We start from the raw sequence: 16666 nt of genomic DNA on the forward strand, positions 1-16666 counted from the left end.
CGCTCCCGCTGCTTGCGGAGACTTGCCTGCATGCTGAAGCCTGCGTGCGCTGAGCTCAGCGCGTCCAGGCTTCGCGGACCTCTCTGCAAGCAGCGGGAGCGCTCCCACGGCTTGCAGAGAGCTGCCTGTTTGGGGGCTGGGGTCGGGGGAAGCTCGAGCCTGGGGAAAAAAATTTTCCCCTTTATTTCCCCCCCAAAAAACTGGGTGCGCCCTATGGTCCGGTGCGCCCTATGGTGTGAAAAATACGGTAAATTCCAGGGCCCATGAAGCACTGAGGCAGTGGGCTCAGAAAAGCTGGGGGGGGGCAGATCCAGGTCCAAAAGGAGCATGCCGCTTCCTGAGTCCTGCACTTGAAGATCCCCTCCTCTTTCTCCTCTGCCCCCCCCCCCCCGTCTCCCTTTTCCTCCCCCCGCCCCCAGCCTTCAGGGGGTGGCAGTAGAGTCATCACAGTCAGAGGACCTGGTAAATTTTCATCATTCATCATTATTGCCTTCGTGTTTTTCGGAATGGTTTGTTCCCAGAGGTTTGCCTTTCAAGACGCTCAGAGTTGGTAAAGGTAAAGGGTCCCCTGACCATTAGGTCCAGTCGTGGCCGACTCTGGGGTTGCGGCGCTCATCTCGCTTTATTGGCTGAGGGAGCCAGCGAACAGCTTCCGGGTCATGTGGCCAGCATGACTAAGCTGCTTCTGGCGAACCAGAGAAGTGCACGGAAATGCCGTTTACCTTCCCGCTGGAGTGGTACCTATTTATCTACTTGCACTTTGACGTGCTTTCGAACTGCTAGGTTGGCAGGAGCAGGGACCGAGCAATGGGAACTCACCCCGTCACGGGGATTCGAACCGCCGACCTTCTGATCAGCAAGTCCTAGGCTCTGTGGTTTAACCCACAGCACCACCTGTGTCTCAGAGTTTCCAGCAGAGCTTAAAAGTGAATAGGAACGTTGAGGGAGGATCAAAACAAAAAACAACAACCATCACTAAATATATGCTTATTGGATCCAATCTGATCAAACAGAAGCATGGAAGAGGAAGGAGGCAGTGGAGGCAGGTGAGGCAAAGAGCCTGTCAAGGAAAACCAAGAAGGAGCACACAAAGACCAAAGGCAGAGCTTGTTACTAGCAGAGCTGCACAGACTTTTATTAAATACAAACAATGGCAAACACAGCAGGCTCCCAGAGGCTGGAGCTTCCTGAGCTAAGTCCAAAAGTCTGTGGGTGATTCTCTTAAGGATATTTTCAGCAGTTCCTGCCGCATAAAATTTTTTATTTGTCTCCATTTCTATGAAATAATTCTATATTTAAAGGAATATTTTCCTCACCTTGTTCTCTGCTTGGTAACGAAAATGGCTTGCTTTGGCTGTGCCTCACTGGAAGCAGCCCAGTCCTTGCAGGAACCCATGAGGTCCCAGTTGACGCTCCTGGGCTCCTGCCTGTTCCACTTCCAACATGAAATGGGTGAAAGTCATGCCACATTCTTAGGACAGAGATCCAAACATTTTAAGGATGAGCCAAGGACAATCAGGGTTCAAAGATGGAAGGAATAATTGAATAATTAAAAGAAACAGCTATTTCAAAGCAACCACTGCTCTAGATTAGGCCAGATCTCAGTCCTACTACAGGTGCTGCAAAAAAGGGTAAAATTAAAAAAACCATCTTAGCTAAACTGAGCTAAATAAAGACCAACGAGACCAACCTTCTTCCAAAGTCTTACCAAGGGAAATCCCAGGCAAAACCTATACAAAATAGTTAGCACTGTACAGCTGAAACACAGACTGGCCTGGAGCATAAATTTAAAATTCAGGAACAAAATCAAAATCACAAAATGCAACTTATAAAGCAACTTATTAGTATGTGCACACATACATACATACATACATACATATATATATAGATATATATATATTTATATACATATATTTGTTATTAAAGAAAAGTTTCCAAGGAGAAGAGGGGTGTGTGAAGCCGTAAGTATACGCATTGTAGAAGCTGGGTGAAGAAGCGTCATTGGCTAGAGAGGGTCATGTGATGCCGAATGATGTGTGATTGGCAGAAATTAGAGTGCGCCCATTCCAGTGACCTCAGACGTCAGCCTAGAATAAATAATTGTAAAAAATAAATGGGAGGCAAAGTGGGGAATCGCTTAAAGTTTATGACAAACATAGACATTGAGGACTTCACGCCATACTCCTTAGGTCCCCTGTTCACATAAATTCAAACATGGAAAAGAGCTTGCTAATGATTCTGACAAGCTAATTTACATTCATGTTGCCTGCAATACCATGGATTTTGTCACACTCATCCTTTTCTCTTAAAAAATAGCATCTGATCTAATTTAAACACAACTACAGTTAGTATATTTAAAAGAAGACAAAAAGAAGGAAACGTTGCTGTATGGAGGGCTCACCTTCAGCGCTCCAGCCAGCCAGGCCCTTTCCAGGATATTCCACCCTAGCCCCCTGCTCCTGAGTTGGCCAGCAACCCTTACCCAAGAGGAGACAAGTCACCTCTCCTTACCCAAGTGACATTTGATTGTTTACAAGAGCACATATGTTTCTTGTGGTGAAATTGGTTTCAATTTGCCTGGTACGATAGTGAGCAGGCAGTCATGTATGACGTCTTTATAAATGACATGGATGGAAGAATTGAGGGGATTCTCAGCAAATTTTCAGATGACACCAACCCTGGGAGGGGAGGCCAATGCTGCAGAAGATAGAATTGGGATGTAAGATGACCTGAACAGATTGGAGAAATAAGTCCAAACTAAGAAAGTGAATTTCAATAGGGACAAATATAAGGCAGGAAGAACCAGATGCACAACTATAAGACACCTGGCTTACTAGCAGAACATGTGAAAAGGATCTAACATGAGTCGACAGTGTGATGCAGAAGTAAAAGGAGCTAATGCTATTCTCGGCTGCATTAACAGAAGTCTAGCGTCCCAATCAAGGGAAGTAATAGTACCACTTTATTCTGCCACATCAGACCACGCCTAGAATACTGTGTCCAATTCTGGGCACCACAATTTAAGAAGGATGTTGACAAGCTGGAGCGAGTGCAGGGGAAGGCAACCAAGATGATCAACGGTCTGGTAACCAAGCCTTACGAGGAGCACTCGAAAGAGCTGGGTATGTTTAGCCTGGAAAAGAGACCGAGAGGAGATAGGATAGCCATCTTCAAAAATCTCAAAGGCTGTCACATGGAAGAAGCAGCCAGCTTGTTTTCTCTTGCTCCAGAAGGTACAACCCAGAGCTTCAAGTTACAAAAAAGGAGATTCTGAGTAAACTTCAGGAATAACTTTCTGATGGAAACAGCTGTTCAACATTGGAATAGACTCCCTCATAAGATGGTGGACTCAACTTCACTGGAAGCTTTTAAGCAGAGGAGGAATGTATGATCTAGTTGAGATTCCTGCATTTCAGGAGGTTGGAAGAGATGACCATCAGTGTCCCTTCCAACTCGATGATCCTTCCTGTGCAGCTGTGCCACCCACACATTTCCTCTCCCTGTTTCATCCATACCAGTTTGGCTGCTATTAAAACACATCCTATTATTTCAAATAGCAGATAGGATAATTTTTAAAAGTCTGATTAAGATGGAATGACCAACCTATTATCATTCTCCTTATTTGCCCTTATTCAGAAAAGTGCCTGATAAGATAAAAATATATACAGGAAATGCAAATGCAATTCATTTTTTAGGATCAAAACAAGCGATAATATTGCAAAATAAATTATGCATCTCTTTGGGTGGGTCACCTAATGAACCCTTTCAGCATAAGCCCTGTGAAAGGACTTTCACTTGTGCAATGGGGCTTCCCCCTGCACCCCCCAAATTGGCTTGGGAGTTAGGAAACTCCAGAACAGCATGCAGGGGGAAAGGTGGGGTTGTGCCTTCTGGCAAGCGGAAATGCTTTTCCAGACAGAAGAATTGTGACATTGAATTACACCCTTTGAATGAGGAGGAGGAGGAGTTTGGATTTGATATCCTGCTTTATCAACCCGAAGGAGTCTCAAAGCGGCTAACATTCTCCTTTCCCTTCCTCCCCCACAACAAACACTCTGTGAGGTGAGTGGGGCTGAGAGACTTCAGAGAAGTGTGACTAGCCCAAGGTCACCCAGCAGCTGCATGTGGAGGAGTGGAGACGCGAACCTGGTTCACCAGATTACGAGTCCACCGCTCTTAACCACTACACCACACTGGCTGAGGTAAGAGAGATTCTGACATAGCCAAACTAATTTGTAAGTTATGAAAAGAGATATCTGTACTGAGAAAATAGTTGGATTTTTTTTTAGTGTTTACAGCTGTCATTACCAGATTAATAGAATAAGGGGAACCATCAACATAATTGTTCACTGAATTCCCCAAAACTAGATTGATGGATGATCTCACTTTTTGCTGCCATGTAGAGCAAAGAGTACATGTTGGCATCAGAGACGTTTGCACTGTGATCCAATTGGCCACTTTATTTATATCTTGGGTTATGAAAGTGGGGTGAGGGAGGTACTTAGGAAACCTTAGTAAGCAGCTCTCACCTGGCATTGATGAGGTACTGAGCAAGGCTGATGTTAGCTGGGGTTCCTGTGATGGTAATTTGGCGTTCTGATGAACCTTCTGTGGCATTGGCGATTTTGATCTGTGCTCCAGACATCTGTCTAATTTCATTGATTTTGGTCCCTTGGCGTCCGATTATGCAGCCTATTAGCTAGAAAAAAAGGCACAGGGGCATTTCTTAATTTGGTCCACTGGTGTTAAAAAATTGTGAGTAGTACTGTAGGGCTTGTGAGATATGTCAGGGTACATGTTTCTGTTTTGAATACTCTGGAAATGGAATATTCAAAAGAGCTCTGCTATATCACTCTCCTGCTGAACTGTGCTTGTGTCTTGGCAATCTCTTCCAAACTATTCAGGTTATAAACAGTCACCACCAGGCGTGTCTATGACCTGCATGGCACTTTGTCTTGCCACAAATCATGGCTAACGAAATGGCTGAGGAGACTTTAGAGGCCTGCATCCTCGCCCCAGTCCCAACCCCTCCAGCTCCCTGCATGTTGTGGTGGCAGATGGTGTGAAAAGAGAGATGTGGTGGACCCAGCCAGCTCCATGTCCCCTTCTCCCTATACTATAAGATGGTGTTGGTGGCAGTGCCTTGAATAAGGGCCGAAAGGGCTCTCTGTCCCCTTACCTTTCTCTGCAAGAGGGCTGTGAGCTGCAGGTGTTGTGTTCTTCCTCAGCCTCAGCCCTTCTGCCTTTTCTCTCCTCCCAGGTGTGCTCAGAATGGAGCAAGGGCTTGTGCTCTGAGCTGATCACCAGAGGGAAAGGAAGGGGCACAGAAAGGTTTGTGATCGGCCAGGTCAACACACGGCCTGGTGCCCCACTTCCGTGGTGGCAGAGCTGGATGGGGGTGTGTGTGTGTGGCATAAGCAGGGATGAGAAGGTAACTGATTTTTCGTGCCCACTCACTCATTAGCTCCTCCAATCAAAGCCACTAACAAAAACGAATCTTCAGTAATACCAGTAGCTGTCAGTGAACTAAAGTGAGCATGCAAACCTTCTAAGCAAAGCCATGACTTAAACATTTCAAGTGTGAAAAAGAGAAGCAGAGAAGAGGCAGCTGGAAGCCAAAACCCCAAGGCAAAATCTTAAGAATGCTTCTGAGTAAAAAGAACCATCATCAAAATAAAAGTAGTCTTCAAACACATGAGTGTTAATTGAAATGTTATTTCAGCTATAAACTCAGGAGTTTTAGCCACCAGGTGTTAAGAAAGATTCACTACAGCTGTGTCCACAATGGGGCACTGAGCTACACCTGGGTTGCTGTTTCTGTGAAGCACCTTAGTCACTTTTAATGTTAGGCCTCCAAAATCTATCTCGATGTTTCCTGTTCACAGTATTTCTGAATCTACTTACTGATAAATTTACACTCAAGTAGGTCTGCTAAATGCTGCTACTGCTCATTTTTGGCTGTCTTTTGGGAAACCTGCAAGGAAAATTCCTAGGAGGACCACCCCTCCGGTAAAAACAGACAATTTTTACATTGCTGTGACCTGCCCTGGGACCGTGGTGAAGGAGCAGGTAAGAAATCATCCCAGCAAACATAAACAAACAATATATGATAAAGTAAATCTAATTTAGTAGCTGCCTTGAACATCAATGGAACTGAAATTGTCATACAGAGCTAGGGATTGAGGAGATACTCAATCTTGCTCAGGTTTTAGTTAGAACATTTTAGTTTAGTTATTTTGCACTTTCTAGAACAATATGTGAACCAAAACACAGCTTTCCTTTGGAGTTTGTCCTTCTCTGAATTTTGCGTTTCCATCCTCCACCTAAGCAATATGCACAAAATGAATATTTTAAGGGAAAATGTGCACAAAAATGCAGTTATTAGGGGAAACTGCTTGAAAAATGTGTTTGCTACTGAAAACCTACATACAAGCAGGAGAAGTCTGCACAAAAAAGGCTGATGAATTTTCATGAGGATTTTTTTAATATAAAATTGCAAATTGTTGTAGAAATGTGAAGAACTGAATTTAAGACTGGAAACATGAGAAACTTAGATAACTCAACATGACAGCTTTGCCTATCCCTATACACAGGGCAATACACCACATTCCACATGATTCAAGCAGAGTTGAATGTTTTGAAGCTGAATCTCTTTCATCTCTCACCCTCTGCCATCGAATGCTGTGGAGCTGGAGGGTCCACATTTTCAGTTGCCTTGAGACTTAAAGGTCTGCTGGACTCCAAGATACACCCTGTTTCTGGAGGAATGAAGCATCTGTCTATATCATGACAACTTGCAGTGTTGCTTCTATGTGTGCAAAGTGTTGCCTGCAAGAGCCTGTTAGTGCTTTCCCCAGATTTTGATTTTCTTCTATTATAAGTGCAATGTAATTTTTTAAAAAAGCTTTTTGTAGTGATCTAGCTCAAAGGCAGGACCAACTATCCATCAAACTCATCACAGAGCATCCTAAGAAACTGTATCAGAGCCTAAGAATTTAACCAAACCTGGCAATGTATCTGAAGGGTGGGGCATAAATCTAAATAATATACAAATAAATCCAACAATGTTTTTACAAACAGCAACTGAATATGGGTGTAAAAAAAAGCTGATGTAAGCTTAGGCTGCATTATGAAAAATAACATAGCTGTCAACTTTTCCCCTTTTTAAGGGAAATTCCCTTATTCCGAATAGGATTCCTATTCGGAAAAGGGAAAAGTTGACAGTTATTCAGATTTTCCCTTTTTTAAGGGAAATTCCCTTATTCTGAATAGGATTCCTATTCGGAAAAGGGAAAAGTTGACAGTTATGAAATAATGGTTCCACTTGGTTCTGCACTTGTCAGACATCATCAGAACTGCAGAGCATGACAACAAGGATGTAGAAAAATTGGTTCCAAAGATGGCAATGAAGATGCAGGGATATGGACAGCAAAGGTGGAAGGAACTGAGAAGGGACATGAAAGCACACTTCAAATACCCAAAGGGGCTGTCACACAGTGGAGGGCATTGACTTGGTTTCTTCTGCCTAGGAGGGCAAAGCTAGATCTAATGGGCTTCTATCACAGAAGATTCGGCTTCTGTGCAACCTTAGGAGTAACGTCTTATTGGTAAGGACCACTTGACACCAATTGGAACCAATTGCTGGCATGTGTATGTTTGTGTGCTAGAGGTCTTCATACAGAGGTTTGACAGTCATCTGTTGGGAATACACCACATCTGGATTTTCTGATTCAAGTGGAAGCTTGGTTCACGGGCCCCTCTCCAACTCTACTATTCTATGGTTCTATGAACCATGTAAGAATATAGAAAGATGTGCAAGCTTGTACCCTATCAACCAGAAAGCAACAAGGTATTGGGGAGAAATCTAACAGAATCCACAATGATAGGACCTTGGAAGCAAATGGCGAAGAGAATATTGTCCCTTTCATACTCCAAAAATAAATTGCTTCCGTAACTCTATGGATGCATTTCTATGGAATCTTATTGAGGAACAGGTTACAGTGAACATGGCTTGCATATTGAAAATAATGCATATTTATGCCTATATCTGTCCAGAACATGAAGTCACAGTATACTCAACGTGAGAATGGGGTAACACTCATAGGCACCCTGGTTTTCATCTGTGAAGTGTTGGAGAATATATTATAATAGCTGTAATCAAAATACATAACACAAGCCATTCTGGAAACGGCTCACAGTATATTGCTGTCTATATAATTTAAGTTAGTAGAAAGAAAAATAGGTCTTTTAAATGGTAGATTTCCTGAAGAATTGTTCTGTAGGATCAGAGGCAGATCATTTATAATGGGCCAGAGAGTCAGACTGGATTACAGATTCAGAAGAAATTCCTAGTCCTAGAGAGAACATCCCATTCATTGTTGTTGAGGATAACACCACTTTAAGACACCATAATTAATAATGATTTGCTGTTCAAAAAGCCCAAAGTCTTTGTCTCATTCAAATATACTATGGCGGCCTCTAAATTTCAGGTTGCATGCCAAGCTCAAAAATCAATGGCATAAACCAACTAAACTAAACTGAAACACTCAAGTCAGAATTCCTCCATCACCTTTTCCTCCTCAGCCACATTATTTGTTCACCTTCAGATGCAGGTATGCATTTTTAGAAACCTGCTTAAATATTTTTGTTAAGGTTTTATTGAATGTGGAACAGAAGAATGTTGATGTAATTGTGATAGACAGTGTCCCTGCACATACATTAACTGAAACCAGAGCTCAGTTTGCTTTCATTTGCATAATGGATAAACAGTGCAAACCATGAGGTTTTAATGGTGGATGTTGGGTTGGCATGACATGGCAAAGTCATGCTGTCTCTGTAGGGGAGGACTGGCTTGCCCCGGGGAATGAATGAACAAACCTGGAAAAGAGTTTTGGTTGCCCATATTCAGGGAAGATGAATTCAAACAAATTAAATATAACTGAGATTAATTTTAAAGAGTATGTTCATGCCAAAATTTGCATGCTCAATGGGGGAGAATTAATGTTTGTTGCTAAGCAAATTGCCCCCACAAATTAAAAGCATACCAGAAACAATTATGTCTTTCAAGTCAACCAACACTAACAGTACATTTTGGCTCTAGAAATTTCGTAAGAAAAGTATAGAAAAGAGGAGACTCTGAAGGACCTATGCCTGTTTAAAATAGGAACTTTTTAATCTTTTCAGGGTCCTCTAATGAGCTAGGATAAATTGACAGGAAGCTCACAATTGCAAGTAAGATAGAGCTACATTCTACCTTGTTTATTATAACATTTATATTGCACCTTTTCTCCAAAGCCAATAGATACAAAACCACAATTTCATGGAGCTGGAAACGCATGTTCAGAAACTTCAGTCAGACCCTTTTCACTGTCTTTTTCTAAAACGCACTCCACCATGGTTTTTGTCTTGCTTAGCTCTCAACTGTTTCCAGACCTGGGGTCTCCAGTGCGGTGCATACGGCCGGGACACTGTACCCCCAGAAACCAACCTTGGTGTCCACCAAGGCCTTTAGTCTTTCCAGACAGATAGATAGCTTGTTATTGGGGGGGGGTATACTTCTTCCCTCTGTGTTTTATTTGATTTTTTTTTTAAAGGTGGAGGTATTTTGTCTGCTTGGGACAGGGAGCTATTATAGCTCTTTTTTCTTCTGTGAAATTAGTGTTTTGTGGTGCTCACAGCAATTTTTTAGATTTTCAAATGTGCTGCTGTCCTGGGTCCAAAACGTTTGGGAACTCCTGTTCTAAACCATACTCATAATGTGTGAAATAAGCACAGCTGGAGTGGACTGGAAGAGAGGTCAATTTACATTTCTGTGCTCTGAAATAAGTCACAATAAATAAATAAATAAATAAATAGCCAGCATGAAAACCTTTCTAAACGGCATCAAATGTAGAATTTCTGCAGGGTCTATTTGAAAAGGAGTACTATATATGTTCTGTTCTGTTTCTCATAAACTGTCAAACTGGTTTTTAAAAATAGGGGAGGAATTACTTGCTTTTTATCTAGAAACAAATGTGATATTTGCATGAACAAGTAGTCAACGAAGCACAACCTTTCCTGTTAGAATACAATACCCAGATAAGAAGAAATGGAGCCACGATTCCTCCCACTTCTCTCCCACCACAAAGTCATAGCTGTCAATGTTTCCCCCTTTTTAAGGGAAATTCCCTTATTCCGAATAGGATTCCTCGCAAGAAAAGGGAAAAGTTGACAGCTATGCACAAAGTAAGTCCCACCATTTTCCAACTCATCTCCAATTGCACTGCTTTGATTACCACTCAGCACAGAGGTCAGGATCAGAATGGGCAAGAAAAACAACTCCCTTTTCATCCCATAAGGCAACTTGTGAAATTACTGAGGCAGCACCTGCCTGCAGCTGGCAAACCTCTAATGCTGTAGGACCAGAAAGGGTCAGAAAATGGTGTCGTTCTCTAGAGATGTCAGTCCATTTCCTAAGGACTAGACTACTGAAGAAAGGTTGCCAAGGCAATCCCCCTCCCCAATTCTTTATTCCACCCCTTTCAATTTAGTAACTGTACTTTGTTAAAAGACTTTGAAATAATATGCCTGGAATTAATGCTTGGGCTTTTGCTAAATGTCCTAGATGTCATTTGTAGAGAAACATGTTTTTAAAATGGTATGGAGAGCATTGAGATGCGATACTCACATCATTGGGAATGGTGAGTTCATGAGTACTGGCCGGGGGACTGGCATCCAAACCTGAGCATATGCAAGGGAAAATGGTTATAGCTTGAAGACATAGCACTGCACAGCGTCTGGTATCCCACCAAAATAGCAGACCTTGTGAATTTCTCAGACTGCACCAGGGCCAGAGGGTAAGGAAGGAACATGTTTCGGCAAAGTAAAAAGGAAAGCACTAATACAACTAACCTAGAGCTCCTAGAACCAGTTCTCTCTTAACCTGCCCATTTGGTTCTAATACAAATCATTACAAACTCCATAGGTACCGTATCCTCACCTCACCATTCCTTAACAGTTGGCTCAAAAAGTTGCTGCTCATCAACAGAGCAAAAACACAGCCAGGACCTTGTGGTACCTTGGGGTTAGTGTTGGGGAGAACATGTCCAGGCCACGATGCAATGTCTGCCACAGAAGTCCATTTTGTGAAGCACATCGTATTCAGTCTCTCCACCCAGACTGTTTTGGTTGCCAAACATAAACAAATTGGTTCCCACATTGCTACCCACTTTGCATTATGCTGATGCCCCTGACAAGCATGGAACATATCTTGACACCAAACCCAATATAAGGATAGAGTTCTACTGCAAATGTACTCCAGAGGTAAGTGGCGTGAAGGCCAAAGGTATAAACTGGGGAGGGGGGAAGCAAAATTTCCTGTCATATTGGCTGCTATGAGCAAGTAAGAATGTAAGAAGAGCCTGCTGGATCAGGCCATTGGATCAGTCCAGCATCCTGTTCTCACAGTGGCCAACCAGATACCCATTATGGAGAACCAGTAAGCAGGGTTCCAGAACAAGAGCCCTCTCCCCTTCTGTGGTTTCCAGCAAATGGTATCCAGAACCATTGCTGCTTCCGGCTGTAATAGCTTATATTGTTTCAATTTCAAGGTCCATCACCATCAATTCCACAGTAGATGAATGCATTAGCCTGATGATGGCATTAATCAGGTTTAAGCAGTACAAACAGGAAATAATTTTTGAGCTGACAACATGACCACTCACTGAATCAGGGAGTGTTCATTAATTGGCGCAGTTCAGGCAACACAGTCAGTGAAATTTTGGCTTACCCAGACTGTGCAAATGTGTTGACTGTCCAGCTTTGCTCCCCACTCCCAGTCCAAAGCTAAAGTTTGTCGTAGCTTATCATCAGTCCCTGGGATTGTGGTCAAGCTCTTTCCCACTGCTGCTACTGTATTTTGCCACATCTATTAGTCTTTATTATTGCATTTATTTCTTGTAGGAATAGGTCACAAGACAAGAGATTTCTGCTTTGAAATCAATGACTGAAATATATATTGATCTTCTAATTTATACGCTGTCATCTTAAAAAACAGTCTACCTACCCCTATATGTAATGCTATATATATTGAATAAGTTGTACCCAATTTGAAACCACAGTATTCTTTTTTAGAAAAGTCAAAGAACTGTGAAAACTTCCACAAAGTAACTTGCTCCATCTCAAATTGCCCCATATGCAAAACTGCCTCTCACTCACAGAACAGCTTAAAAAAATTCCTTCCAGTAGCACCTTAGAGACCAACTAAGTTTGTTTTTGGTAAGAACTTTCGTGTGCATGCACACTTCTTCAGATACACGAAAGCTCATACCAATAACAAACTTAGTTGGTCTCTAAGGTGCTACTGGAAGGAATTTTTTTATTTTGTTTCGACTACAGCAGACCAACACTGCTACCTACCTGTCACAGAACAGCTGTTTTCCACCTCACACTACAGCAAGAAAAGTGAAACTAAATCCAGACGTGTTGTTCGCCTTGCACGATCGGTAGCACAAGTGAATGCATGAGAAGCGCTATAAAGCCTGGTGTGAATTCTTGGTCTTTTGAGCAAGTATTTGCAGAACAATGCTAGCCAACGTTTTCCTTTCACTCAAAGTTCTTAGTATCCAACCCAATGACTTGAAGAATGAGAACATGTTCCTGACCACCTCAGTCATAATGATTCACTCTTTATACAGCACATCTCCAGTGCCAAATTTACTTTATGCAATTTCAACACCATGTTGAAAAAGCAAGGAATGTATAATTCATTTCTCCCAAAAGAAGATGGATATTTGCCTGCAAAAATATGATTTTCCATGGAACTTAACAGTTCTCACATAATTATTCTGAACCTGTAGTCGGCCCACCAGATGTTGCCAGACTCCAACTCTCATTGGCCTGAGTCCACAGGGACAATGGTCAGAGATGAGGGAGTTTCACAACATCTGGAAGGCCAGATATCCCATTCTTGCTCCAGATACTCATTTGAAAGAATAAGTGTAAATTTAGAGACCAACCCACTGACATGGAAGCTTTCCTTGTTTCTTTTGGAGCTGGTTGCAAAGATAAGAAGAGGCAGTAAGAAGAGGTCTGTATCTGTATCACTCTGCGTGATTTATAAAATGTTGCAGCAAAAGAGGCTGCCTGGAGGTTTTCATCCAATTTATTTCAGCCTAGTTTTGCATTAGTTAATGTCCTATCCACAATGGCCTCAGATAAGTGGCTGGGGAAACCCAGCCAGATGGGCGGGGTATAAATAATAAATTATTATTATTATTATTAGGTTGAAAGGAAAGATTCCTTGGACTGCACAAAGATTCAAGGCTGCACGCTCAACTACAACTTTCCTTTTAGGCTGCTCCCTTTGACCGTGCATGGAAGCAGATCTGCTGCAAATTACAAGCAATATAATGCGAAATAAAAGCAAGACTTATAATTTCAACATTTAAAGAAAATGAAGTTAGCGTGCTTATTCTCTAGTTCATCACTTACTTCTGTGATTCCTTAGGCTTCCAGTTCTAATATGGCAGTTTGCCTCTCCATGATCTTATAATGAAACAGCCTCTTATTTGCCCATTTGCTAACACCCAACAAGCAATCTGGTGGAGAACTGAACTCAGACTCCTCCCTCCCTCCCAGAATTGCTGATCAGCAGAAGTCCAGCTTCCTTGAAAGAGCTACCAGTATCTACGCCTTCCCAGCACCAAAGTCTGTGTTCATGCAGTGTTAGATCAGGGGCAAATCTTAGATCTGGTCTACGTAATGCTCACAGATAATACTGAATTCTTAAATTTTATTTTGCTGTTTTTGAAAATAAGCAAGGAAAATTACATGTGAATATTTGCCATCGTTAATTTTAACCAGATGTGACATTTATTGCCTGAATGAAATTAGCATGTACATTTTAAATAAGTGAACAGCAGACATGGGGAAACCTGAACAGCCATAGGACTGAGAGGAAGGAGGAACCTCTGTCCCTGGCAGGCCCACTCCCCACCTCTGAAGCTGCTCTCTGCCTTTCAAGGGAAGCTTCTGACAGCACCAAGGAGAGCTTCCCTTGAAATGCAAGAAACAACTTTGGAGAGGTGATTTTTCTTGGGATCATGGTAGCAGAAGAAAGTCAAACTCTTCCTCCCAAGTCCCATGGTCCCAAGGCATTCCAGGCTTCCTCATGTCTACATCTCACATAACAACATCCAGGCACACTCCCCGTGACTGGCTTATAGCACAGATTGTTTACTAAGAATCCCAAAACTAGGTTCAGGACCCAGCTGAAGAAAACACAGGTAAGCAGCAGCATTTGGCTACCTCTGGAGCTGAGACACCATTTTAAAAAGTAAACTAAATCCCAATTCATATTGGAAACCTGGTGCTCAGGAGGGGGCTTTAACCATATTCTCCTGTAATGCTATTCTTTATCAGAATCCCTCTCTAACACAAGTTGTGCTGCAAAACATGAAAGTATTCATATGGCTCTTGTGACTTTTCACACCAAATGGACGCTTGGTGGGGGGATTTTAAGCATTTTAAGCTACCCAGGTCATATGGTGGTGGTGGTCGGGTTGCAGAGATTTTTAGGAAGTTATTAGTTTACACCAGGTGTCCTATTGGGAAGACCCAGTTTTCTGAGTGCATGTTCCGGAAGTTGGGCAATACGGCAGTAGAGGATTGCTTTTGGTGTACCGACCTCCCCGCTGCACCAAGGATTCCCTGCCCGAGCTGCTTCAGGTCGTGGCGGATGTTCTCCTGGAGGCACCTAGTTTGGTTGTCCTGGGGGATTTTAACATCCACGCCGGCACAACCTTACAAGGGGCCTCTTGGGACTTTGTGGAAAGCATGGCTTCCATGGGGCTGTCCCTGAATAAGTCTGGCCCAACTCATTGTCGCGGACATGCCTTAGACCTGTTGTTTACCTCTATTGATGTGGGTGATCTGACTAAGTAAAAGCAAAACAATGAAGTGCCATGGTCGGATCACTTCATGGTGCAACTGGACTTCTCTGCGACCCTTCTCCTCTGCAGGGAGGTGGGACTGATTTGGATGGTCCGCCTCTGCCACTTAATGGATCTAAATGGTTTCCAGAGAGTGGTAGGGGATGTTTTATCCCATGCTGATGGCCTTTCAGCTGATTCCCTGGTGCCCCTGGTAGAGCTAACCAGGGCTATTGACTGTCTGGCCCCGAAGCACCCTCTCCGATTGCATGGAGACTCATGGTTTTCCTCGGAGCTGAGGGTGATGAAACAATCACTGAGATGGCTAGAGCGCCAGTGGGGGAGAACTCATTCTGAATCTGACCGGACACGGGTTAGAGCTCAACATCGAGCCTACCAAGTGGTGATAACGACGGCGAAGAAGACTTTCTTCACCGCCTCTGTTGCATCTGCAGAAAATAGCAGCAAGAGACTCTTTCAGGTGGTTCACAATTTAACGGAACCACCTGTGCCATTGGGGCCCGGTAAAGGCCCCAAGATCTGCTGAAATGATTTTGCAAAGTTTTTTTTTTTTTTTGCAGATAAGTCACTCAGATTCGGAAGAAGGTAGATGCTACTGTGGAAGCAGGACTGGGGCAGGAGAGTGCTAGAGTCCTGTCTGGTCAAGTTGTGTGGGATCAGTTCCAATCTGTTACCTCTGAGGATGTGGACAGACTGCTTGGACGAGTGAAACCAACCACCTGTCTCCTTGATCCTTGCCCATCCTGGCTCATAAAAGCGAGCCGGGAAGGGATGGGCTCTGGGCTCTGCAGAGTGGTGAATGCTTCTCTCTGTGAGGGAGCCTTCCCAGACCCGCTGAAAGAGGCAGTTATTAAACCGCTTCTTAAAATAAAAACTTTAGACCTGGCCAATATGGCCAACTATCGCCCAGTCTCAAATCTTCCATTCTTGGGCAAGGTGATTGAGCGGGTGGTTGCTGAACAACTCCAGGCACGCCTGCAGGATGCAGACCATTTGGATCCCTTCCAATCAGGATTCAGACATGGGACTGAAACTGCCTTGGTTGCACTGGTCAATGATCTCCGGCGGGCTAGGGACAAAGGTGAGAGCTGTTTCCTAGTTCTGCTGGATTTCTCAGCGGCCTTTGACACCATCGACCACAACATTCTTCTGGACCATCTAGAGGGGCTAGGAGCTGGGGGGCACTGTCATACAGTGGTTACGTTCCTTTCGCCTAGGCCGTGTCCAGGAAGTGATGTTGGGGGATGAGTGTTCAGACCCCTGGGCTCTCACTAGTGGGGTGCCTCAGGGTTCCATCTTCTCCCCCATGCTTTTTAACATCTACATGAAGCCGCTGGGAGAGATCATCAGGGAGTTTCGGCTGGGTGTTCATCAATTTGCAGATGATACCTAGCTCTACCTCTCTTTCAAATCAGAACCAGTGAAGGCGGTGAAGGTCCTGTGTGAGTGTCTGGAGGCGATTGGAGGATAGATGGTGGCTAACAGATTGAGGTTGAATCCTGACAAGACAGAAGTACTGTTTTTGGGGGGACAGGTGGCGGGCAGGTGTGGAGGATTCCCTGGTCCTGAATGGGGTAACTGTGCCCCTGAAGGACCAGGTGCACAGCCTGAGAGTCATTTTGGACTCACAGCTGTCCATGGAGGAGCAGGTCAATTCTGTGTCCAGGGCAGCTGTCTACCAGCTCCATCTCGTACGCAGACCTACAACTAATCCAGAATGCGGCAGCTAGACTGGC

At 43.6% G+C, this 16666-nt stretch overlaps 1 protein-coding gene across 6 annotated transcripts in view; it reads right to left on the minus strand.

Moving 5' to 3' along the window:
• Positions 1-1112: 1112 nt before the first annotated feature.
• PCBP3 (poly(rC) binding protein 3) overlaps positions 1113-16666 on the minus strand; it is a 65126-nt gene continuing 49572 nt past the window's right edge. For all 6 annotated transcript variants that reach the window (XM_053362592.1, XM_053362557.1, XM_053362571.1 and 3 more), the window contains 3 exons: positions 10667-10719; positions 4530-4699; positions 1113-2087 (listed from right to left, as the gene is read on the minus strand). In XM_053362592.1, the coding sequence (XP_053218567.1) occupies positions 2051-2087; positions 4530-4699; positions 10667-10719 (260 nt within the window). In that variant the 3' untranslated portion in view covers positions 1113-2050. The remainder of the gene's footprint in view (positions 2088-4529; positions 4700-10666; positions 10720-16666) is intronic.

Source organism: Podarcis raffonei, chromosome 1 (assembly GCF_027172205.1).
Source record: "Podarcis raffonei isolate rPodRaf1 chromosome 1, rPodRaf1.pri, whole genome shotgun sequence".
NCBI classification, from domain to species: Eukaryota; Metazoa; Chordata; class Lepidosauria; order Squamata; family Lacertidae; genus Podarcis; species Podarcis raffonei.